This window comes from Neophocaena asiaeorientalis, unplaced genomic scaffold (genome assembly GCF_003031525.2).
Source record: "Neophocaena asiaeorientalis asiaeorientalis breed wild unplaced genomic scaffold, Neophocaena_asiaeorientalis_V1.1 scaffold376, whole genome shotgun sequence".
In the NCBI taxonomy this organism is placed as follows: domain Eukaryota; kingdom Metazoa; phylum Chordata; class Mammalia; order Artiodactyla; family Phocoenidae; genus Neophocaena; species Neophocaena asiaeorientalis.
In genome coordinates this window covers 1,352,092-1,377,697 of record NW_020174368.1, presented here as the reverse complement: position 1 = coordinate 1,377,697, position 25,606 = coordinate 1,352,092, and the positions used below count along the sequence as shown (strand labels likewise).

The 25,606-nt window shown below is 42.1% G+C and overlaps 2 protein-coding genes across 8 annotated transcripts in view; both read left to right on the top strand.

Moving 5' to 3' along the window:
- The window catches only part of RAD17 (RAD17 checkpoint clamp loader component), a 30,372-nt gene extending 21,934 nt beyond the window's left edge, over positions 1–8,438 (top strand). The window contains exons 16-17 of one of the 2 annotated variants that reach the window (XM_024756202.1): positions 5,488–5,545; positions 7,660–8,438. In XM_024756202.1, coding sequence (XP_024611970.1) covers positions 5,488–5,545; positions 7,660–7,924 — 323 coding nt within the window. In that variant the 3' untranslated portion in view covers positions 7,925–8,438. The remainder of the gene's footprint in view (positions 1–5,487; positions 5,546–7,659) is intronic. The other variant, XM_024756203.1, reaches the window with a different exon arrangement.
- A 427-nt stretch (positions 8,439–8,865) lies between these two features.
- The window catches only part of MARVELD2 (MARVEL domain containing 2), a 28,052-nt gene continuing 11,311 nt past the window's right edge, over positions 8,866–25,606 (top strand). The window contains exons 1-5 of one of the 6 annotated variants that reach the window (XM_024756204.1): positions 9,044–9,700; positions 10,173–10,245; positions 12,171–12,528; positions 12,937–14,100; positions 15,882–15,917. In XM_024756204.1, the coding sequence (XP_024611972.1) occupies positions 12,952–14,100; positions 15,882–15,917 (1,185 nt within the window). In that variant the 5' untranslated portion in view covers positions 9,044–9,700; positions 10,173–10,245; positions 12,171–12,528; positions 12,937–12,951. Of the gene's footprint in view, positions 8,998–9,043; positions 9,835–10,172; positions 10,246–11,344; positions 12,529–12,936; positions 14,101–15,881; positions 15,918–25,606 lie in introns of those variants that run through there. The other 5 variants (XM_024756209.1, XM_024756206.1, XM_024756208.1 and 2 more) reach the window with 5 other exon arrangements.

The following is a 25,606-nucleotide window of genomic DNA, read 5'->3' as shown; positions in this document are numbered from 1 at the left end:
TAATACATGCTTTTTGATTAAAAAAGAAAGAAATTAAATAATAAAGAAGTACCTAAAGTAAAAATTGAAAGTCCCCTATAACCACGCGTAATTCCTTTTGGCAGATTGGTGTAAATTCTTCTAGACTTTTTCCTGTGCGTATACAAATGTTAGATGTAAACTTTAATTTTTTTGTCACTTATCATGCATAGTGCTCCATATTTTATAATTAGGGCAAAGGAGCTCTAGAGGCTGGGAAGTCCAAAATCAAGGTGCCAGCAGATCCAGTGTCTGGTGAGGGCCTGCTTCCTAGTTTGCAGATGGCCATCTTCTCATTGTATTCTCACATGGTAAAGAGCAGAGTAAAAGAGAGCTCTCTCTGGGTTCTCTTATATAAAGGCACTAATCCCATTCATGAGGGCTCTACCCTCATGACCTAAGCACCTCCCAAGGCTCCATCTCCTAATAACATCACTTCAGGGGTTAGGATTTCAAAATATGAATTTGGGGTGACAGAAGCATTTAGTCTATAACAGCAGCAATGCGAAAGTATATTCAAATCTAACTCAGATTTTTTCAAAATTTATAATTTTATTCAACCTTATTGATAGGTATTTTGGTTGATTTCAATATTACAAGTAGTATCTATTAATAGTATATTTACATTGTCTTTCCAAGTTTTGAAATTATAAATAATGCTAAAAAAAATTAGTATGTCTTTGGCAATACACACTTGCCCAGTTTCTGTCTACTGAGGTTTGCCTTTTTTTGAACTTTACCAATTTTTCCATCAGTTGTTTCTCTTTTTTAATGTGTGTCTTAAGGGCCACATTTCATTAACAGTCCTAGGTCACATGTCTGTGGTGCTGATCTTCAAGGTAGAACAGAGAATTTGTGTAATATTGAAAATATTACTAATCTACATAACACATCAAACTTCTCAAGTGTTTTTTAAACTTTCAATTTTTTTTTTTTTTAATTATTTTTGGCTGTGTTGGGTCTTCGTTGCTGCACGCGGGCTTTCTCTAGTTGCGGCGAGTGGAGGCTACTCTTCGTTGCTGTGGGCAGGCTTCTCATTGTGGTGGCTTCTCTTGTTGCGGAGCACATGCTCTAGGTGTGCGGGCTTCAGTAGTTGTGGCACGCTGGCTCAGTAGTTGTGGCTCATGGGCTTAGTTGCTCTGCGGCATGTGGGATCTTCCCAGACCAGGGCTCAAACCCATGTCCCCTGCACTGGCAGGTGGATTCTTAACCACTGCACCACCAGGAAAGTCCAAAACTTCTCAAATTTTAAAGATAGGGTTTGCCTTATGAATTATCAGAAGAGGATTATAGAGTAAATGTCTGCCTTCATACAATGAGAGTCTCATCTTTTAAGAATATTGATACCTAAAGGTTTAAAATATTCTGTATTTACAGGCAGAAGTGAGATGACTTTTGAGCAATGGGAGTGATTAATCTGTGAGTCAGAATCCAGAGAGTTCCCTATCCTTGACTATTATTTTTAGATTATACTCGTTTTTATTTATTTATCGTTTTGGCTGTGCTGCATGGCTTGTGGGATCTTAGTTCCCCGACCAGGGATTGAACCCGGGCCCTCAGCAGTGAAAGTACGGAGTCCTAACCACTGGACCACCAGGGAAATCCCAGGTTATACTAGTTTTTAAACTTTATTTTGAAGTAATTTCAAACTTAGAAATTAGAAGAATGGTACAAAGAAGTTCTTGTATATCCTTCACCAAGATTCCTCAGTGTTTCATTTTTTTACCATATTTGCCTTTTATTCTTTTTCTTTATACACACATGTACACAAATATATGTATTTTTTTCTGAACCATGTGTGAGTAAAGTGCAGACATTATGCCCATTATTCTTAAACACTTCAGCATGTACTTCCTGAAAACAAGGACATTCTCCTACATAACCACAGTATATACATCAAAATCAGGAAATTAACATTGATCTATTACTGCTAATTTATAGTTTAATTATTAGACTCCATTTGTAATTTATAGACTCCATTCAAATTTTGCCAATTGTCCTAATAATGCCCTTTGTAAAATAACAACAAAAACTTGTTCTCTCTTGTCTAGAAATCCAATGCAAGATCACATGATACATTTAGTTACTTAGTTGCTATCTCTTTAGTCTTCTTTGATTTAGAATAGTACTGTGGTCTTTCTTTATCCATTACATTTCTGAAGCAGACTGTTATAACATGGACTGCCCCTCAATTTGGGTTTATCTGAGGATTCCTTATGAGTGGATTTAGGATATATATTTTGTGCAGGAATACCACAGAAGTGATGCTGTGTTCTTCTCAGTGCATCACATCAGGGGAATATGATGTCTATTTAAACCATGCTGGTGAAGTTAACTTTTATTATTTGGTAAGATAACATCTCTCAGGTTCTTCATTGTAAAGTTATTAAGTGTTTTGTGGGGAGACACTTTGAGACTATGTAAATACCCTATTTCTCATTAAAATTTCACCCACTAGTTATAGCATCTTTTGATAATTATTTCCCGAATCCATCATGGTTGGCAAGTGATTTTCTAATGGCATTATTCCTTCTGTATTTGTGTTAATAAATTCTGCTGTAAGGTATTGCTTCGCCTTCTTCCCCATTTGTTTGTTTGTTTATATTTGTATGGACTCTGGAGCTTTTTCAGCTGTTGTTTCTATCATTATTTATTTTGGACTTAAATTGTCCAGATTTGGCCAGTGCAAGCTGCTTTAAGGTAACTCTGTGCCTTTACTCTTAGTGTACTTTCTTTCCGATACAAAGTGTTCCCGGATTATTTCATACTCTCCCTACATGGACTTAGAAATCTCAATGAATCCTGGTTCCTTTTAGTGGATATGGACCCATCTCCCACTTTGCTAAATATATTTACTTGTTTACTTAATTCCTATGTCTATAACCTATTTCCTGACAATGCAGGCTGCTCCTTCAGTCCCAGCCCTACTGCCACCAACTTACATTGGCACAGCCATTCACATTCTTTGTCCCACTCCTAGCTGTGTGACAATGAATCAGTTTGATTAGTAAGAGTCTCCTTGGACCAGAATCATCAGCATCACCTGGAAGCTTGAGAAAAATGCAGAATCTCAGGCCTCAACCAAGACCTACTGAATTGATCTGCAAGATCAATTAGCAAGATTCTCCAGGTGATTCTTTTTTTTTTTTTGGCGGTATGCGGGCCGCTCACTGTTGTGGCCTCTCCCGTTGTGGAGCACAGGCTCCAGATGCGCAGGCTCAGCAGCCATGGCTCATGGACCTAGCCGCTCTGTGGCATGTGGGATCTTCCCAGACCAGGCATGAACCCATGTCCCCCACATCGGTAGGCGGACTCTCAACCACTGTGCCACCAGGGAAGCCCTCCAGGTGATTCTTATGCAGGAGATGTTTGAGGAGTTTGAGAAGTATTGGTTTGGATTACTCACATTGGAATCATCTAGAGAATCATTATATCTACTAGAAAGTTCAGATTCCAGGATCACAACCCTTAAGTTTTCCATATCAAAAAGCTGTTTTTTAAAAATCCTAGTCATATTGTGTAGTGGATTTTTAAAAAGGTAAGGTAGTGTTTGATTTGCAGACTTTAGAAGGTTTATAAAATTTAGTCAAAAATAGGATGTTTTGGCTTTTTTTTTTTTGTCTTGTGGTCTTTTTTTTTTTTAATTTATTTTTGGCTGTGTTGGGTCTTTGCTGCACACAGGCTTTCTCTAGTTGTGGTGAGCAGTGGCTACTCTTCCTTGCGGTGTGCAGGCTTCTCATTGCGGTGGCTTCTCTTGTTGTGGAAAACGGGCTCTAGGCACGCGGGCTTCAGTAGTTGTGGCATGCGGGCTCAGTAGTTGTGGCTCACGGGCTCTAGAGCGCAGGCTCAGTAGTTGTGGCACATGGGCTTGGTTGCTCCGAGGCATGTGGGATCTTCCTTGACCAGGGCTTGAACCTGTGTCCCCTGCCTTGGCAGGCGGACTCTCAACCACTGTGCCACCAGGGAAGCCCTTGGCTTTTCTTTTTATTCATCAATTTTTATCCCATTTCTTTCAGTTTACTATGTCATTTCAGACATTTTCTCTTTATGTTTCTTCTGCTCATTTCTCTCTGTCCTCTTTTCTAGTCCTCCATTAGTGTTTTTTAGAATACTTATAGGTATCTCACGTTTCATTCTGTTTTCTCTTTGATTGCATAATCTCTATCAGTCTGTGTTCCAGGTTACTGATTATTTCTTCTCCCAGTTCAAATCTACTATTGAGCCCCTGCAGTGGACTTTTCATTTTGGTTATTGTACTTTTCAAGTCCAGAATTTCCATTTGGTTCTTTTTTGCAATTTCCTTCTCTTTACTGATATTCCCTATTTGATGAGTCATTGTCATTATAGCTCCCTTTACTTCTTTTTATTTTATTTTTTAAATGTATTTATTTCATTTATTTATTTTTGACTGTGTTTGGTCTTCGTTGCTGCACACGGGATTTCTCTAGTTGCGGCGAGCAGGGGCTAGGCTACTCTTTGTTGTGATGCATGGGCTTCTCATTGTGGTGGCTTCTCTTGTTGTGGAGCACAGGCTCTAGGCACATGGACTTCAGTAGTTGTGGCACATGGGCTCAGTAGTTGTGGCTCGCGGGCTCTAGAGCACAGGCTCAGTAGTTGTGGCACACAGGCTTAGTTGCTCCGTGGCATGTGGGATCTTCCCAGACCAGGGCTCGAACCTGTGTCCTCTGCATTGGCAGATGGATTCTTAACCACTGTGCCACCAGGGAAGTCCAACACTACCTACTTTCTATCTATGAATTTGACCATCCTAGGTACCCACTTAAGTGCAACCATACAATATTTGTCTTTTTGTGACTGGCTTATTTCATTTAGCATGTCATCAGGGTTTATCCATGTTATAGCATGTGTCAGAACTTCCTTCCTTTTTAAGGCTGGATAATATTACATTGTATATATTTACCACATTTTGTTTATCCATTCATCTGTTTTTGGACACAAGTTTCTTCCACTTTTTTTTTTTTAACACCATTATTGGAGTATAATTGCTTTACAATGGTGTGTTATTTTCTGCTGTATAACAAAGTGAATCAGCTATACATATATATATATATATGCTTCCACGTTTTGACTGTTATGAATAATGTTGTTATAAATATGGATATACAGATGTTTCTTCGAGATCTGGCTTTCAGTTCTTTTGGGTGTATACCCAGAAGTGGAATTGATTATATAGTAATTCTGTTTTCAGTTTTTTGAGGAACTACCTTACCATTTTCCACAGCAGCTACACCATTTTGTATTTCTACAGCTTTCTCCACATCCTTGTCAAACCTTGTTGTTTTATGGGGTGTTTTGATAATAGCTATCCTAAGGGGTGTGAAATAGTATCTCATGGTTTTGGTTTGCATTTTCCTAACAATTTGTGACTTTAAACATCTTTTCATGTGCTTTTTGGCCATTCTTCTTTGGAGAAATGTCTATTTAAAGCTTTTTAAAAATCTCTTTTAGCTCAGATTTCTTTTATCCAGGATATTGGAAGACTTCCTCTGAAGCGACACTTTGGAAGGTAAGCTGGTCATTTTAATTTTCAAAGAGCTGTTACTGAAATAACCACCAAATACCTTATGTATTTATTCATTATACAGTCAATAAATGTTATCTGTAAAGGCCAAGAAATACACGTTTCACTAGCGATCAGAGACCATATGATTGCATTATAGACCCATCTATTATATATATTACATGTAACAGCTATTTTCACCATCTCAGAATGGAATATTAGGCTAAATAGAATCATTGAATCACAGAGGCAGAGGAATCTTTAAAATCCTTGAGTTCAACAAATTTTGCATAGCTTTCATGCCAAGAGGTGTTCTTAGCCTATATTTGGAGACTGCAATAATCAGGAACTACCTCAAAAGAGCACTGTCTTTTTTATTTCTTTATCACAGAAAATTCAGACAAGTAAAAAAATAGAGAGAGAGATAAATCTACATCCATACTGTTCATTCCATTGCAAAATGGCTTCTGGCCTAATATCAGTGATTAACACAGTGCTTGTAGTTCATTTCTACTTGGCTTATTTATAAGGTTAAATTAGGCACTCAGGTATTCTAAAAAAGGTTAAAAAGTGCTTGCTTCCTGGTTGCAAGGATAAAAGTAAATGATAGAAATGGCATCTATTACCCCTTCTACTAGTTCTCCTATTCCTGGTCCCAAATGGAAAACTAGCTTATCTGGGCTTTTTTTCCCTCTGCCTTCATAGATTCAGTAAAGGCCTTTGTAGTGTTAATGGTTTCTTCCTTATAATGACTTAGCTATTGGGAGCCCATCTTTCCTTTTACAGAAATACAGTGATGGATGGATCTTACAGCATCATCCCACTGGGATGTGATCAGGGCTCAAACCTTTTATAAACTTCCCTTTTCTCCTCACTTCCCTCTGAATCAAAGAAGGACCAGCTGTTTTCACTGGCTCCTTTCCCCACAAGATTATGACATCAAAATCAAGGGAAGACCATTGTCTTCTATTGTCTTTTTCCTCCTAAGATGTAATTAAAAGAATGGGAGTCAGTGTTTTATTACTGGTTCAGCTACTTGATCTGAATTGGGAGGCAGGATTTGTCAGTGCTACTTATTACAATGACTAGTACTGTTGTCTTTCATTTATAGTGACCATTTTAACATTATCTTTGATTTATATTGATAATATTGAATATTAATACTTAAACTTAACATTTAATATTGCTATTTAATAGCTGCATAATTTCCTATAATTGAACCTACACCTTGTTTTGTTTTATTATTTTTGGCTGCGTTGGGTCTTAGTTGTGGCACATAGGATCTTTCGTTACAGTGTGAGGGCTTCTCTCTAATTGTGGCACGTAGGCTTCTCTCTAGTTGTGGAGCACAGGCTTAGTTGCCCCGTGGCATGTGGGATCTTAGTTCCCCGACCAGGGTTCAAACCCGCATCCCCTGTATTGGAAGGCTGATTCTTAACCACTGGACCACAAGGGAAGTCCTCCTACACCTTGGTTTTGTACATTTAGCTTGTTTCCAGCTTTTGTTGTCACAGCCTTCCTTGAAGCTAAATCATCATGCATATCAAATACTATTTATGTAGGATGAATTCCTAGAAATAAAATTGCTGGATCAATGGATATACACCTTTGCTCTATATTGCCAGATTGCTTCCAAGAATATTTTGCCAATCTTATGCCCACTTAACAGTGTTTCAGCATGTTCTTTTCTCCTCGTACCACCACTGGGTTTTATTATTTTAAAAGGTCTTTACCAGTTTGAAAGATGACAATATTAATTTCCATTTTAAAATTACAAATTAGGTTGAGCAATTTATTTAGTAACCATTCTTCTGTAAGCTATCTGTACATGTTTTATGTCTGTTTTCCTATTCCATTTAATTCTTTCTTTTTGTAAGAACTCTTTACTAAAGATATTAATTAACTTGGTTGTGTTATAAGTTGTAATGATTTATTCAGTTTGTCATTTACTTTTTAGTTTTGTTTATATTGTTAAATAAACCGGTCCACCTGGCTAAACAGCACAAGGAAGGTAAATGAGAGACTACAGGAGAGGGCTTCATAATCACCACACTCATGGTGTAATTTAAAGGAATCCCCTCCTTTGATTATTATTAATGCCTGTGTTATGCATCTGGCAGATTGAAAATGGAAGCCCTGACTGACAGGGAGCATGGAATGACAGACCTGGACAGCGGAGATGAAGCCCAGCTTAGTGGAGGGCAACCTGCAGAGGAAGCGCTGGGTGAACGCACTCAGACAGCTGAACCTGAAACCTGGTCTCTTCCTTTGAGTCAGGATAGTGGGAGTGAACTGCCTGCCAGCCAGCCTCAGCCCTTTGCAGCCCAGAAAGACATGGAAGAGGAAGACATAATAATAGAAGACTATGAGAGTGATGAAACATAGAAAGCAGCCTGCCCATGAGATTGTTACTTGACAGATTCATATTCGTTTTGTTCAGTGGTACTTGAACAGAGATCATAGACTTTTCAGGTGAATTAGTTTGTTAATTCTTCACTCTTGTAGTATTTCAGCACAGAGAACTGATTTCTGTCATGTTGAAGTAAATAGAAGATCAAACCTTCAAATAATCTCTTAATCTTTTTCTCTAGTATTTATTTAGCCATGTGAGTGGTGTTGGGAGAGGTCAGTGTGTATGAAATGTGTTCGAACATTATGCCAAATATCAGAAAATGTGAAGGAATAATTCAGAATACAGAAACTCTGTGGGTTGTAAATAAGAATTATAAAACAGTTTAGGATGCAATTAAGAGTGTAAATAAACTTTGTGCCTTATTCACAATTTCTCTCTGGTCTCTAGCTTCTTCAGATACCATTTTTATATGTTGTACAGTGGAATATTTTAGATACTTTCTGGAAACTATTTACATAATTTATATCAAAATTAAATGTTGAATTTGTTCTGTTTTGTTTTGTTTCTCCTGTCCTTCAATGATTCTTAACACTCACGGTCTGCCATGTGTCACTGGTCATAGTACGCAAGTCTCCTTCATCCAGTGCCAAACTTTTTCAAAAATAGAAAGGAGGGGGATTGCAACCTTGCGAAGAAAACTTTCCGGAGGGTTTTCTCTCACCTTTAACGACCTTTCCAGAGCTCTCCTAGCTGTTGCCGTGAGGTGCAGTGGGGGTGAGGGCACCGACCCGCCCGGGCCCCAGGCAGCAGTCCGGGCCTGACAAAGCCAGGCGGGGCGAAGTTCAGCTCGGCCCGGCCCCGCCCCCGGCGCCCAATCCCGGTTTCATAGCCGCGGGCGGCGGGCGCGCACTTCCCGGCGGCTGCGCAGGTGAGCTGGGCGGCAGGGGTGGGGCCCACGTGACCGGGGCGTGGGCGGGGAGGGGCCGGCGGACCCCGGGCAGGCGCGCGGCGTCTGGGGTAGCTCTCGGCGTCCCTCGGCCCCTAGAAACGGCGCGCTTGCTGCGCGGCCGGCCACTACCTGCACCCGAGGCCGGGGGCCGACGCGGTAAGGGGTGCGGGGCCCCGGGGAGAGCGGGGGGCCTGGGAGGCTGGAGGGCCCCTCGGCCGGCCAGGTTTCATTCGGCGGACACAGGTGCCGGGCGAGACGCGCCCACCCCCGGCCGCGAAGCCGCGGTCCTTCCGGGCGCGGGGTTATCCCGAGCTGGGCACGTCCGGCCCGATTTAGTTCCGGCCACTTTGGGGACAATCTCGGGAGAGGAAGAGTGTATTTTCCCTCTGACGTGGAGACGCGCACCTGGGTGGGCAGAGCTGAGTACTGAGCGAGGTTGGTGGGTCGGGGACATAGCGCCGAGCCGCGGCCTGGGGAGGGACCCCGGACAAGGATGCTCTGTATTCCCGGGCACTCGCTCGAGGGTTCAGTTCAGAGCGCAGGGGATTTCCCATCCCCCTGGAAACCCAGAAACGTCTGAAATCGGCCCCTTTCTCGGGGCCAGCAAAACTTTAAAGCCAGCTTAGTGGTGATTCTGTTGGTGTAAAGGTGACCAACTGGATTCCTGTAACACTTCGCTGGGGAGAACCATTTCTCCTCCCACCACTTTGACTTTCGGAGATTTGTGTGCCAACAGAATGGAGTCGGGCCCCGGCGGCTGGAACAAAACAAAGACCCGCTCTGCCTCAGCGTGCTGATTCTAAGTGGACTCTCAGTGACACCCTGAGAGATGCTAGGGGTATCCAGACATTGAAATGTGGTAAAATACAACTGACCATTATTCCCTTCCAAAATCACATAATTTGCTATTCCACAATTCTTCAAATTTGTAATTTTGGCTTTTTATTTAAACACTGATAAGGTGATCTAATTCAAATAAGCCACATTTCACAGGTGAGCATGAATTAAATCCATTATAGTGAAGCATACTTTTGCCAGTGAGTTTAATTAAGCAACCGGTGTCCTTTAAATGCCTGTATATCAAAGGTATTGAAGGATATGTAAAACTTGCTAAAGTTATTTGTTGTGCTTTTGCCTCTACTATTTTTAGGAAAATGTATTTCAAGAATTATAGTAGTACTATGCATTCCTAGAATTTAAATGTTTTTAGACAACAGATAAAGCGATGAAAGACAAAAAAGTAACTTTTAATTGCTATCATTATAGAAATTTTTTTCTGTACTAAATTTTTTTCTCCTGCTTTGCATTGGGCACCATGCTGGGACTCACAGTTAATTCTCTAAAATTGGAGTGGCCCATTAGAAGACCCTAGAATTTAGACCTCTTCTCCATCTCCATCCTCAGGTGATTGTATTTAGTCTGTGGTAGTATATACACTTCTGTGGGTAGACTGCCTACTTGATATCTTTACCTGGACTTCTAACAGGTATCTCAGACTCTTCAGGCTGCTTCTCCCAGGACTAAGCTGGAGGGTTGGAGAAATGTTGCAGATGAAATGATCTGGGATTTGCTTTAAAGTAATCTATTGACAAAAGGAATACGGTAGAGGGTATAGACGAAACAAGATTGGTCATAAATTGATAATTATTGAAAGTGGTTGATGGGCACATAAGGGCTCATAATACTGTTCTTTCCACTTTTTATTGTGTTTGGAAATTTCTAAAATAAAAAATTTTAATTCCCTGAACATAGAGTTTAAGCTCTTCTTGCTATCTTCGTTGCTACCACCATGGTCCATTGGATTACAGTTGGACAACACAGGTTTGAACTGCAGGGGTCCGCTTATATGCGTTTTTGGTTTTTTTTTTCAATAAATATGTACTGCGGTGCTGTGTGGTCTGCAGTTGGTTGAATCCGTGGATTCGGGACCACAGCTACATATTACCAACTATAAAGTTACACTTGGGTTTTTGACTGCAAAGAGAGTTGGTGCCCCTAATCCCTGTGTTGGTCAAGCGTCAACTGTATTTCAGTGGCCTCCTAGCCAGTCTCCCTCTTTTCACCCTTTTCTCCTGGAGCAGAGCACCCAGAGTGATCTGGTTAAAATAAGTCATATCATGTCAGACCTTTACTGAAAATTTTCCAGTGGCTTCTCACTCCCAGTAGAAGCCTAAATCTTTCTAATGATTTTATTTTTTAAATTTATTTTATTTATTTGTTTATCTTTGGCTGCATTGGGTCTTCATTGCTGCACGCGGGCTTTCTCTAGTTGTGGCGACCAGAAGCTACTCTTCATTGCAGTGCGCAGGCTTCTTATTGTGGGGTCTTGCCTTGTTGCGGACCACGGGCTCTAGGTGCGGGGGCTTCAATAGTTGTGGCACGTAGGCTCAGGAGTTGTGGCTCAAGGGCTCTAGAGTACAGGCTCAGTAGTTGTGGCGCAGGGGCTTAGTTGCTCCGCGCATGTGGTATCATCCCGGACCAGGGCTCAAACCTGTGTCCCCTGCATTGGCAGGTGGATTCTTAACCACTGCACCACCAGGTAAGTCCCTCTAATGATTTTTAAGCCCTAACGTTTCAGATGGCCTCAATTCTACTACTCACTCTCTCACTCACCCTGCTGCTGCCTCCATTCCTTAACAGTTCTCGAACACGCCAGGCACTCCCACTTTAAGGCTTTTACACGAGCTGTTCCATCTGTGTGGAACACTTACCCCTTATACCTGCCTGGCTTCCTCCCTCATTTCCTTCATTTCTATATTCAGGTGTCATGTTCTCTCTGAAGACTTCCCTCGTCACTCTGTTTAAAATTATAACACCCTGTCCACACTGCACTTCTTATCCTCTTTCTTAACTTGTTCCTTGGCATCCGATATATTTTACTTGCTCTATCTATCATTTGTCACCCCCGCTCCCCCACTGGAATTTAAGCTCCATGAAGGCAAGGATTTCCATTGGCTTTGTTCACTGATACATCTTGAGCAAGCCTGGTGCATGGCAGGCACTTGGTAAATACTTGTTGAGTGATAGATCTCCATTTTACAAAGTAAAACAAAACAAAGCCTTAGGAATTTCTAAATTGTTCAACACTGTAAAGGTGGGATTACCAGCTTTAATTTTGAGACCTTTATAGTGCCAAGTACAATGCCATGTGTCCAGCGAGTCTTCAGTAAATACTCATGAGCAGTTTGAGGGAGAAGATCATTGTGCCTTAAACATAGTAGTTATATTAGCAAATAGTTTCCTTTTTACACACATGTCCAGGTTATTGATTTCATGAAGGAAATCAACAGGTTTGATAAAAAGTGCTTTTTCTATGCTTTATTTTTCAGGTGGATTGAATACCCTGTAAGATACTTTTTGGGTCTTTCCATGGAAACAGCAAGTCACCTTTAAATAATTGGTCTGGAAAGAGTGATGTCCATGGCCATTGCTGTGGCTCTGTGCTGTACTTTCAGGGAATCTTACTTAGCCTTTGGTGATTTTTTTTTTCTGAGAATTCAATTTTTTATATCTAGTATCAAGTGTTATACTATTAGAGTGGAAGAAGCAACTCCCGTAACGTGACTTCCCGAGTTAGAAAAGAAAGGGACTCTCCACTCCCTGTGTTTATCAGACTGCTTCTGGGCCATTCCAAAGCAGACTTGAGTTAATGAAAGTGAAGAGTATTTGCTGACCCATCACATTTTGGTATGTCAACTCTTAAATATGTTGATTTAGATATTTGAGGAAAGGACGCTTACTTGGAATGTGTTAGCATCCTGTATTATTAAAATTTAGTCTCATTTTTGGTTTTTTGCATTTTGTTGTTTATAGGGCTCATAGGTAAATTCAACTTATGTTTTAATCAAGAGCTAAGATTTAAAATTTTGATCGCCCTTAAAATCTCATAGAATGATTAGTAGATCCCTGGCTAACATAATTGTTACACATGTTTAAAGTGTACATAATTTATGTTGTCATTTTTATATATCATAATAATTAGATATGATCATGTTGGTTTCCTGAATATGATCATTTGCTACTAAGTGAATAAAACCAGCATCATTGAAAGGATAAATAACTAAGCATAAGTGGTAACTTTAATCTCGGCCCCAGGTGTGAACATCACAAATGTTGTCAAATGACGGAAGATCCAGGAATCGGGACAGGCACTACGATGAGGTCCCAAGGGACTCAGACTATCAAGATGGCACCGTAAGAACCTTCCAGACTCTTCACGACAGTGAGCTGGCTGTGAGCGCTGATCCGTTGCCACCACCCCCTCTCCCATTACAGCCACCATTCGGCCCAGAATTCTACTCAGGTGACACAGAGGAACCGGCCGTAGCACCAGATCTCAAGCCTGTAAGGCGCTTTGTCCCTGAGTCCTGGAAGAACTTCTTCAGAGGGAAGAAAAAGGACCCAGAGTGGGATAAGCGGGTGTCAGACATCAGATACATCTCCGATGGAGTGGAGTGTTCACCTCCAGCCTCTCCTGCAAGACCAAACCACTGTTCACCCCCCAACTCCTGCGAAGATCCTCAGGGCGGGTCAGAAGGCAGCTGTCGTTCCCGGAAAGAGGCTGAGGCAATGTTTCCCCAGGATCCCTATGGATCCCTAGGCCGACGCACACACACAGCCCGAACCTACAGTGAGAAGGTGGAGGAGTATCACCTGAGGTATTCCTACATGAAGTCATGGGCAGGCCTGCTGCGGATTCTGGGCGTGGTGGAGCTGCTTCTGGGGGCCGGCGTCTTCGCTTGTGTCACGGCGTACATTCACAAGGACAGCGAGTGGTATAACCTGTTTGGATATTCACAGCCCTATGGCATGGGAGGCGTTGGTGGCCTGGGCAGCATGTATGGGGGCTATTACTATAGTGGTCCCAAAACCGCTTTTGTGCTTGTGGTTGCTGGATTGGCTTGGATCACCACCATTATTATTCTGGTGCTTGGCATGTCCATGTATTATCGGACCATTCTTTTGGACTCAAATTGGTGGCCCCTAACTGAATTTGGAATTAACATCTCCTTGTTTATCTTGTACATGGCCGCAGCCATAGTCTATGTGAATGATACCAACCGAGGTGGACTCTGCTACTATCCATTATTTAACACGCCAGTGAATGCAGCGTTGTGCCGGGTGGAAGGAGGACAGATAGCAGCAATGATCTTCCTCTTTGTCACCATGTTTGTTTATCTCATTGGAGCTTTGGTTTGCCTAAAGTTATGGAGGCACGAGGCAGCTCGAAGACATAGGGAATTCATGGAGCAACAGGAGGTAAGGGATTTCGTGATCTTTGTTCTTTCTTTCTGTTTACTCCTTAAATATGTATAGTTCTCGAAACAAAGCTGTTGTTGTTTTTAAGGGTCTGAAGTTCAAAAGGCCCCACTCAGCATCTGACATGCTCTGACCAGGATAACCCACTCTGGTGTGTCATTTGTAGAATGTTGCAGGTAGACCCCAGATGTGTAATACAATATATAGTTTGTCGGTTGCAGTATTGTCTGTCTGATACTTAAGGGGAAAACAACTACTGAATTTCTACAAAGAAGAAATGATGATAATACCTGCATAAGATTATATAAAAGCCCTATTAAAAATATTTTTTGGGGAATAGCAAAAATGTTAGAGTATGTTCTGCTAACTTCATTATTCCCTGAAATAAGTTGATGTTTTGCTTTCTTCTAAGGAGGAGTGTGTAGTAGAATTTCCTGTGCCTCTGAAAATGTCAGTATTACCTTAAATATTTTCTTAATTTTAAGTCAACTATACCGTGCATTTTTTTCCCTACTTTTCCAAAAACTTCCTAGGTACAATGGCAGATGGTGTATATTGGGCAAAACTATAGCTAAAAATAAAATCCTTCCTTATATACTCAATAACCTACGTACTCACTGACCTATGTATTTTTTAATCATATTCATAACAGCAAAAAACTTGACTAACTTTATAATAGGTACCTTATGTGTTCTATACAGAACCCCATACTCTAGTGTCATAAAATATATTTATCTTACTAGAATTTGACATAGATTCAAGTTGTTTCTAAAAATTTATCTCAGCACTGTAAGCATTTTTTAAAATTAATTTATTTAATTAATTTATTTTTGGCTGCATTGGGTCTTCGTTGCTGCGTGCAGGCTTTCTCTAGTTGAGTTGAGCGGGGGCTACCCTTCGTTGCGGTACGTGCGTGGGCTTCTCATTGCGGTGGCTTCTCTTGTTATGGCGTACGGGCTCAGTAGTTGTGGCTCGTGGGCTCTAGAGCGCAGGCTCAGTAGTTGTGGTACACGGGCTTAGTTGCTCCACGGTATGTGGGATCTTCCTGGACCAGGGCTCAAAGCTGTATCCCCTGCATTGGCAGGCGGATTCTTAACCACTGCACCACCTATTTTTTAAATTTACATCTGTGTATACAAAGTAAGGAACTTTAAATTCTAATCAGTGTGAAATCCAGATAGTGAAGCACACACTTCCTTATAATTTTATGTAAGTTTATTAACAATGGAGTTCTTAATATCATTTCAAATTCTACATGAATATGACTGTCATCAACAGTACTTTTATTTCTTTTCCTTTTCTCAACAAAAATTTGTTTTTATAAGACTTCACATAATGGTTAATTAAACTTGAGTCACCTATGATTCCTGTTTGTGTGTTGCTGTAACTTCCTAAATGTTAAAATACATAATGGCATATAGCTTTTTTCTATTAATTTTATAATTTAACCATCCCAAACTCTTTAATCGTGCAAGGTAATAGGAACCAAGAATAAATAAAATCTCTAGGTAATTCAGAGCAACTCATATAAGAGTCACCACTATCTCCATATTTCCAACTCTGCTCTCTGCTCCTGATTGACAGGGAATCACAGTTATCCCTCCTCCTCTGGTTCTCCACTGGCCCATCAAAACGTGGCCAAAAGAGTAGGAGGATCATCTCTATGGTAGAGAATCAACATCTGTAAAGTTGAGATTGGGCTATAGATGCAAATGGACAAAAATATTTGCAAAGTAGCTTCACACACCTCTGAAAAGTCATTTTAACTCTTTTTGTTCCAGATAAGTGAGCAATCGTTGCCATCGAAAAGGAAAATGGTAAGAATAAAGCTCACGTTATATTTTATCTCTAGATTTGTTAAATAATTTTCTCTCTTACCTGTTTATCTATAGAGTAGACCATCTGTCTGTAAAAGTGTATCTGTTGCATTAAGTTCATAATACGACTTTCAGCTTTCTTTTCTTTTTTTTTTTATTCTTTTTAAAATTTTATTTATTTACATTTTGACTGTGTTGGGTCTTTGTTGCTTGCGTGGGCTTTCTCTAGTTGCGGCGAGTGGGGGCTACTCTTCATGGCGGTATGCAGGCTTCTCATTGCGTTGGCTTCTCTTGTGCAGCATGGGCTCTAGGCACGCTGGCTTCAGTAGTTGTGGTGCGCGGGCTCAGTAGTTATGGCGCACAGGCTTAGTTGCTCCACAGCATGTGGGATCCTCCCAGCCCAGGGATCGAACCCATGTCCCCTGCATTGGTAGGTGGATTCTTAATCACTGTACCGCCAGGGAAGTCCCTCAGCTTTTTTCTAATACTAAGAGGACCAAATCAGACAAGGCTATTTGTAGCATCTTTTAATTGTGTTAAATAAAGCTTCTACAAGTGAACCTAGTTGGTTCTCCTTACATATTTAAATTTAATTTTAAAAACTTTTAAATTATTTATTTATTTATTTTTGGCTGCGTTGGGTCTTCGTTGCTGCACACGGGCTTTCTCTAGTTGCGGCGAGCCGGGTCTACTCTTCATTGTGGTGCACGGGCTTCTCATTGCGGTGGCTTCTCTTGTTGCAAAGCACAGGCTCTAGGCACACGGGCTTCAGTAGTTGTGACACGTGGGTCTAGAGCACAGGCTCAGTAGTTGTGGTGCATGGGCTTAGTTGCTCCGCAGCATGTGGGATCTTCCCAGACCAGGGTTCAAACCCGTGTCCCCTGAATTGGCAGGCAGATTCTTAACCACTGCGCCACCAGGGAAGTCCCTAATTTATTTATTTTTAATTTTTTTTATTTTTTGCGGTACGCGGGCCTCTCACTGTTGTAGCCTCTCCCGTTGCGGAGCACAGGCTCTGGACACGCAGGCTCAGCGGCCACGGCTCATGGGCCCAGCCGCTCCGCGGCATGTGGAATCTTCCCGGACCAGGGCACGAACCTGCGTTCCCTGCATCGGCAGGCGGACTCTCAATCATGGCTCCACCTATAAATAGGGAATAGGGAATTCCTATTTATTTATTAGGGAAGCCCTATTTATTTATTTTTTAATAAAGGTGATTCTCCCAAATTTTCTTCAGTCTCTTTAAAGTTCTTCCCCATTATTTCCTATTCTTCTCACCTTGCTTTCAGATGCCAAATTTTGTTGTGTCGGGAAAGAAATCCCTATTCCACAATTTACTTAACTGCGTGACAATAGACAAGGTACTTAACCTTCCCAGGCCTTGGTACCTTCATCTGTAAAATTGGAATAATAATAATTTCTACCTCACAAGATTGCTTGAGAAGATTAACTAAGATGCTGTGGTTATAATTATTTATATATATGTAATAATTTAATGTATTTTAATAATCATAATTTTACCTCATTGAAAAGTTCTTTTTTAAGATATTGGGCATTATTTCTAAGCAAGAAGTTAAGAATTCAGCCTTTGGGTTTGTTTGTTTCTCTGAAAACGGAGTATATTCCCTTGGATCAAAATTCAGAAAGGTCTCTCACACAAAGTCTTCTTTCATCGTGTACCATGGCTTCCCAGTTCTCCTGTGGAGGCAACCAGTGTTACCAGTATCCTGTGTGAGAGATATATACATATATATACACACACACATATATATATTTGCTTTCCTTCCTCTTTTACACAAATGGTAGCATACCATACATGCTGTTATGTCCCTTATTTTTTTCACTTAATATATTTCTAAGGTAGTACATAGAAAATTTCTGCATTTTGGTTTACAACTACGTAAGTGTTGCATTTTATGGATGTACCATAATTTATCGTATATTAACATGTTTCCAGTCTCTCACTATTAAAAACAGTGCCACAGTGAATAACATTATACATATGAATAAATACTTCCTTCTGTATATGTATTGGGGTGGCCAAAAAGTTTGTTTGGGTTTTTCCGTAAGATGATACAGAAAAACACAAACGAACTTTTTCACCAACCCAGTACAAGTACACCTGAAATGTAAATTCTGAGAAGTGAATTTCTAGATGAAAAGCAGTGTACATTTTTGTTTTGACGGCTAGATTGCCCAATAGAAATTCTACCAGTTCCCACCCCCAACAGCACTACAGGCTTCCTCACACCCTGACCAACACAGTGTCAGGAAATTTGTTAGCATCAATCAATCTGATAGGTGAGAAACGGTACTAATGTAGTTATAATTTGCATGTCTCATCAGGAGTGAGGTTGAGCATTTTTCATATATATATGTTTGCATTTTCTTCCTATTAACTGTCTGTTCATATCCTGTCCAGGTTTTTTATTGGGTTGCTGATTTGTATAAGTTCTTTTTGGTTAAGTGCATTCGTTTTGAAAATACGTTTGATGAGGTTCTTTTTAACTTTATTCTCTATGTTGTAACATACAAATATTACTTGAAAATGTTTTGTTCATGCTGAAATACGGAATTTATTAAGTGGATGAACGGCAGCCTATCCAAGCGATCATAATTAATACATTGCTGTCATCATTCATTCATTCATCGAACAAACATGTCACAGGCTGTGGGCCAGTGATATGGATACAACAATGGCATTATCTCCATTTTCCAGGGGCTTACAAATCTGGTGAAACAGAAAAACATAGATGAAAGATTAGTAGAGTATGAGAGAGAGAGCAAGCCAGCAGGAAGTACAAAATTAAACTAACTTGCTTAGAGATTTGTGTTTCTATAACATCTCAGGAAATCAATTTATGAATGATAATGTCTCAAATTCAGCATTATTAAATGCTGAATTTAACAGTGGTTTTTATTTTTTTATTTTGTGGTGCGCGGGCCTCTCACTGTTGTGGCCTCTCCCGTTGCGGAGCACAGGCTCCGGGCGCGCAGGCTCAGTGGCCATGGCTCACGGGCCCAGCCGCTCCACGGCATGTGGGATCTTCCCGGACTGGGGCACGAACCCGTGTCCCCTGCATCGGCAGGCGGACTCCCAACCACTGCACCACCAGGGAAGCCCTTTTTTTTTTTTTTTCTTTTTTGGCTGTGTTGGGTCTTCATTGCTGTGCTTGGGCTTTCTCCATTTGTGGCAAGCAGGGGTTTAGCGGTGCACGGGCTTCTCATTGCAGTGGCTTCTCTTGTTGCGGAGCATGGGCTCTAGGCACACAGGCTTCAGTAGTTGTGGCACACAGGCTCAGTAATTGTGGCTCACAGGCTCTAGAGTGCAGACCCAGTAGTTGTGACACACAGGCTTAGTTGTTCCATGGCATGTGGGATTTTCCCGGACCAGGGCTCAAACCCGTGTCTCCTGCATTGGCAAGCAGATTCTTAATCACTGCGCCACCAGGGAAGTCCTTAAATGATTTCTGACACGTATGTAAAGTCATCTGAATTACAGTTGAGCTCTACTGTGGTTTTCTTGGATATCCATAAATCGTTAGAAATCAAGAGATATCTGACCAGTTCTGACTGACCAGGCATGGGATGAGTGAGGCTGGGATTAGCTGGTCTACAGAATACTGAAGAGTTTCTCTCGCACAGTGCAGTGTGGACCTAATGTTACAAACCTCTACAGTTTACTCACTGTTCATAGAATTAGGGCAATACTGCTTTATGTGTGTGTGTGTGGCATTTTGTTTGTTTGTGGGTTTTTTTGGCTGCACCTTGTGTCATATGGAGCTTCCCTGACTAGGGGTCAAATCCGAGCCCCTGCAGTAGAACCACGGAGTCTTAACCACTGGACTGCCAAGGAAGCCCTTGTTTGTTTTTTTATTGTACTTTGTTTTAACTTCCTGATTCCCTTGTGTTTAATTTGTTTTAAATGTTCATTTATATATTCAACATTTATTGCTTCAAGATACACATTTCAATTAGACTCAGTGACACTAACAATCAGTAAGCTAAATAGATCATCAGTTTTAAGCTGTCTGAAATATACATATCAGGGGACTTCCCTGGTGGCACAGGGGTTAAGAATCTGCCTGCCAATGCAGGGGACATGGGTTCGAGCCCTGGTCCGGGAAGATCCCACGTGGTACAGAGCAACTAAGCCCGAGCACCACAACTACTGAGCCCGTGTTCCAGAGCCCACGTGCCACAACTACTGAAGCCCGCGCACCTAGAGCCCGTGCTCCGCAACAAGAGAAGCCAGCACAATGAGAAGCCTGCGCACCGCAACGAAGAGTAGCGCCCGCTCGCCGCAACTACAGAAAGCCTGTGTGCAGCAACGAAGACCCAAGGCAGCCATGAATAAATAAATAAACAAACAAACCAATCAGATATACTTGAAACTGATAAATAGTAGTTGCCTTTAGGAGGGTAACTGGCTAACTGTGAGGGGATAGGTAAAGAGGGAGACTTACTTTCCATTATGTATCCTTTTGGTCCTTTTGAATTCTACGTTATGTCTATACATTACCTATTCAAATTTTTTTAAGTTTTAAAAAAGTTAAGTTAGTAAATGCTCATTTCAAATATTGAGATAAGCAATATAAGGCTGATATTTAAATAATAACACTGCCCTTTGTTTGAAATGTAAGTGCAAATTCCCTAACCTATGGCTGACTTGCACTGTTAGTACAGAGATGTAAGTGAGTTTGACCAAATGGAGAGGGCAGTCTTCTAAACTCAGAGTCATCGTTAAGAATGGCTTTGGCAGGGCTTCCCTGGTGGCACAGTGGTTAAGAGTCCCCCTGCCGATGCAGGGGACACGGGTTCATGTCCCGGTCCGGGAAGATCCCACATGCCGCAGAGCGGCTGGGCCCGTGAGCCATGGCCGCTGACCCTGCGTGTCCGGAGCCTGTGCTCCGCAACGGGAGAGGCCACAACAGTGAGAGGCCCACGTAAAAAAAAAAAAAAAAGAATGGCTTTGGCAGATCATTGCCAATACTCTCATTCAAGATTGCCATATTGCTATAACCCATTGGTAAATCCTACTCCCTCAGAGGGACTGACTAGGAAACTTACAAATTTTAGCCTGACCTGGAACGCTGACCTTTGCTATATCACAGCCCAGTAAGAGTTCTAAAATAAAATTCACTGCAGGGAAAAGATCAAGCTTAATCAGACTTGGTTTGGAAGATGGATCTGGATTAGAAGTATTGCTCAGAATGGAAAAGAGGCCTAAAAACATACAAGAAAAAATATATAAGGAGACTCACTTTCTAAAAGTTGACACTCTTGTTGACAGATGATATCAAAATCTGAAGTCAGAATGTTAACATCAGGAGGTATGTTTCGGAACATCTCCAGGGGCACAAGAGAAGAATCTCTTTGCTTGGTGGGGGTTAAAGGTGGTATGCCTTTTGCGGATGTTGACTGCACAGCACCAGGCTGGGTGGGACTGTCTCAGTAAGCTGCAGCGTGGCAGTGACACAGCATTGGTGGTCATTCTTGGTCAGGGTGGATCTTATGGGCCTTCTGATCAGTCCCTGAGGTGCTGGGACTTACCAAGGGGATTAAGTGCAGGGTAGAGTCAACCTGAAGGGCTTGGCTGAGCTGGAGGAAGTTGCCCCAAATGATGGGGTAGTCTGATACGGCTTCTGCAGGTGGTACGGGATTAGGAAGATCTGCTGGAGAGTTCTAAGTAGGTCTTTTCAGCTGCCCTGGAAGGCTGGTGCCTAGCATGTCCAGGGTGTGTTGCAGCATCTCAGATCCTGAGAGGTCCTGGAATAATCGGGAATAACCTTAGTGGAGTTAGAATCCCCATTCCTAAGACTCTTTGAGAATCATATCAGTCCAGTTAACGTCTGCTCGTTCAAGATATGGGAGCAGAATGCAAAGAGCATCCTTTCAAAGGCCTCTTTTCCTGGGAGATGGGTCACTGTGGATCAACATATTTAAATGTATTCAGAGACAGAGGCAATCTCATGACTTAATTGAGGAATCTCTGTTGGACTTACCAATGGGAACCTTATAGGAAAGGTTGAATCTCCAGCTTCTCATTGGGTATGATTTTCCCCTGCTTCCTTCCCAGCTCTTGGTAGGGAAGAATTTGCAGATGACCACAGGAGGGGCAGTGTAGTGTGGTGAAGAGAAGATAAACTTTGGAATCAGGCAAATTTGAATTTGAGTACTACTAACTCTGTGATTCAGGGGAAATTACTTACCCTCCCTGAACTTAGTTTCCTGTCCCTTGTCTGGAACTATCAGCTAGGCTGTCCCTTCTTGTTTTGTATTTTCACGAACACAATTTTTAAAAAGCAAATAAGGTCATTTAAAAAATAAATAATATGTATAAAGTAAGATCAAACAGAGACAGAAACAAATTCTAATAAGTCCCTACGTGTTGAGTAGATTGCTTTTCTAAACTAGAAAAGTCAAAATCTAATCTGGGTATCAAAAGTAATAGTGTGGGTTTGGCATTGGGGTCTATGCATCATTACATCATACGCTCAAAGGGAAGGAGAATCAGAAATTGGACAAAAGCACCCTGAAACACATGTCTGGCTCTCCCTATTTCTGACTTGACAGCGTAGTCATTCAGCCCATTTTTTAAAAATTAATTAATTTTATTTTTGGCTGCATAGGGTCTTCGTTGCTGCGTGCGGCCTTTCTCTAGTTGCAGCGAGCGGGGGCTACTCTTCCTTGCAGTGCGCGGGCTTGTCATTGCAGTGGCTTCTCTTGTTGCAGAGCACGGGCTCTAGGCGCGCGGGCTTCAGTAGTTGTGGCACATGGGCTCAGTAGTTGTAGCACATGAGCTCAGTAGTTGTGGCACACGGGCTTAGTTGCTCTGCGGCACGTGGGATCTTCCTGGACCAGAGCTTGAACCCGTGTCCCCTGCATTGACAGGCGGATTCTTAACCACTGCACCACCAGGGAAGTCCCATTCAGCCCATTTTTAATTTGAAAACTTAGTAATTATATCCATAGCGGTACTTACCCCATGGCTTAATTACTTTCTCTTGCTTCATAGTAAAGCTTTTCTTATATGTGCTGACAAGGCTAGTTTTTGCTAGGTGCAAAGAAAGGTCATGAAATCTGGGGCCGTTTGTTTGTAATCAGGAGTACTGTTTGAAAGTGGTGTGTCCCAGGGCTGGAGCCCAACTACCTCCTTCCCATGAAAGACCGAAGAGATTTTAATTTTTTGAGTCATATCTAGTTCTAGATTTTTTTTCCCCAGTAGGGTTTTTGCAGTGATGGTCAGTGAGGTTCACCCAAAAAGAGTGAAAGAAAATTTTAAGAGCATAAAAACAGAAAGAAAAAAAAAAAAAAGTAAAGCAGGTGAAATAGTCTGTGTGGAAATATTCTGACTTCTTAGAACTCTCCTTTTATATTAAAAGGTGAATCTTGGAATTAGAGATGGGCAAGTAAGGAAAATGAATAGTTTATGCTTCAAAAAACTTTACCTGAGGGGAGAGAAAACTCATATGAACTCTCCTCCACAACGTGACTACCTGGGTGGAATTCGTGATTTTGACCAGGAAAACCGAGCCTGACGCCTGGGGCTGCTGACTAGGGAGTCAGTGTGCTCCCTGGCCACTCCTCAGGCAGCCGCGGGAGAAACAGATGGTTAAACACTTGGAAGCTAAAAAGGGATGCCGTGAAATGGAAATCCACTTATTTAAGCCAAAAAAGTTTCCCCTAATTTTAATACCATGATGGATTTTCAAGATTAAACATAAAAGAATTCATTAGGATGAAGAAATGGCATCCCGACCAGCGAGGAACAAAGTGGGATAGATACTGACGTCAGAATATGTTTCCTTAAATAGTCTTGTTTGATCTCCTTTCCTCTGGGTTTTCTGCTCCCCACTCATGTTCTTGCTGTTCGGGGCTGATGGCTGGGCGTCCTTTCTGGCCGAGGGGACCTGGTTCCCCTTTCACCCAGCGCCTCGGGTGCAAACTTCCCCTCTTGGTAGCCCTACCCCATGGCAGGTCAGCAGCCTCCACGTCTAATCCGACTAATCCACTGATCTGTGGGCTGCGCTATTTGGTGAGTTAACAGCTGGTAGTTTCTAGAATGAGCTAATGTTAAACCAGAACTCAAAGGCAGCCTCAGAGATAGAGAAATCAGGAAACAAAGGATTTTAAAAGCTGACAAGGTAAAGAGCAAGGTTTTTTAAAATCTTGTTTTATATTTTGTTTTCAATGGAGTCAGGTCCCTCCCGAGCAACTCTCAGTTAGCTCAGTGAGTTTAATTCAGCAAGCATGGACTGAAGCCCCAAGGGGTGAGTGGAGGGAGCTTTCTTCTGTGTCATGGGATCAACATGCTCGAGCAGGATGGCTTTGCCTGCCCCCTCCCCATCACAAGCTCATTTCTAGCTTTAGGATTGAGCGGTATACATTTAAGTAAACTGTTTCCTCGTGTTGCTCATTTAAAGAATCAACGAGCCACAAAAGTGCTGGCTTGTTTGGTTGGTTGGTTGGGTTTTGGTTTTTAGGTGGTTTTTTTTGGCCGTGCCATGCAGCTTATAGGACCCAGGCCCTCGGCTGTAAGAGCGAGGAGCTGTAACCGCTGGACTGCCAGGGAATTCCCGGAAAAGTGCTGGGTTTTCACTGTGGCTTTTCCACTCAGAGCCTTGAGACCTTGGAGAATTTACTGAACCTTGCTCCTTTATGTGTAACATGGAAACCCCCCTCCTGGCATCCACCAGCCTCACCAATTTGGTTGGTGTTCTGGGTGCTGCCTAGTGGGGACCCCAAGCACTCTTTTCCCAACCCCAAAGCTGCACATCCACCTCGCCCTGCCCATTCTGGAGTGGGCTCCCCTGGGTCTTCCACTTCCCCGTCCCTCCTGTTGGCTATTTTAGCTCTTTAAAAAAAAAAAAAAAAAAAAATTTTTTTATTTATTTGGCTGCATTGGGTCTTCATTGCTGCGCGCCGGCTTTCTCTAGTTGCAGCGAGCGGGGGCTGTTCTTTGTGGTGCGCAGGCTTCTCATTGCGGTGGCTTCTCTTGCTGCGGAGCACAGGCTCTAGACACGCGGGCTTCAGTAGTTGTGGCATGTGGGCTCAGTAGTTGTGGCACATGGGCTCTAGAGTGTGGGCTTCAGTAGTTGCGGCACGCAGGCTCAGTAGTTGTGGCTCGTGGGCTCCAGAGTGCAGGCTCAGTCGTTGTGGCACATGGGCCCAGTTGCTCCGCACATGTGGGATCTTCCCGGACCAGGGCTCAAACCTGTGTCCCCTGCATTGACAGGTGGATGCTTATTAACCACTGCACCACCAGGGAAGCCCTATTTTAGCTCTTAAGGTCTGTCCCCATGCTTCCTCCTTGGGCATTTCTGTCTCATGTTCTTTCCCCCTCTTTGAATGGATCCTTTTCCTACAGAGACCTCTAGGAGCTCTCCAGTGTAGAAGCCAGGTGACTTAAACCACTGTCTCCAGCATTCCCGTAGACCTCTTCAAGGAACCGCAGGTTAAGAACACCTGGGAAAGTAAAGCCATCCACCACCCTTCCCTTGGTTTTGCTTGCTCTCTTTTTCAGATGATGAAACAATGTGACTCGTCCCCCATTCTGACCTACTCAGTGGCTACTTGTAATTGATTCATCTAAAGTTGCTGGTGTCATTTTTTTCTCTTTCCATTTAAGTTGACTTGTTCCTTTTTTTTTTTTTTTTTTTGGGTTTGGGGGCCTCCCCCTTTTGTGG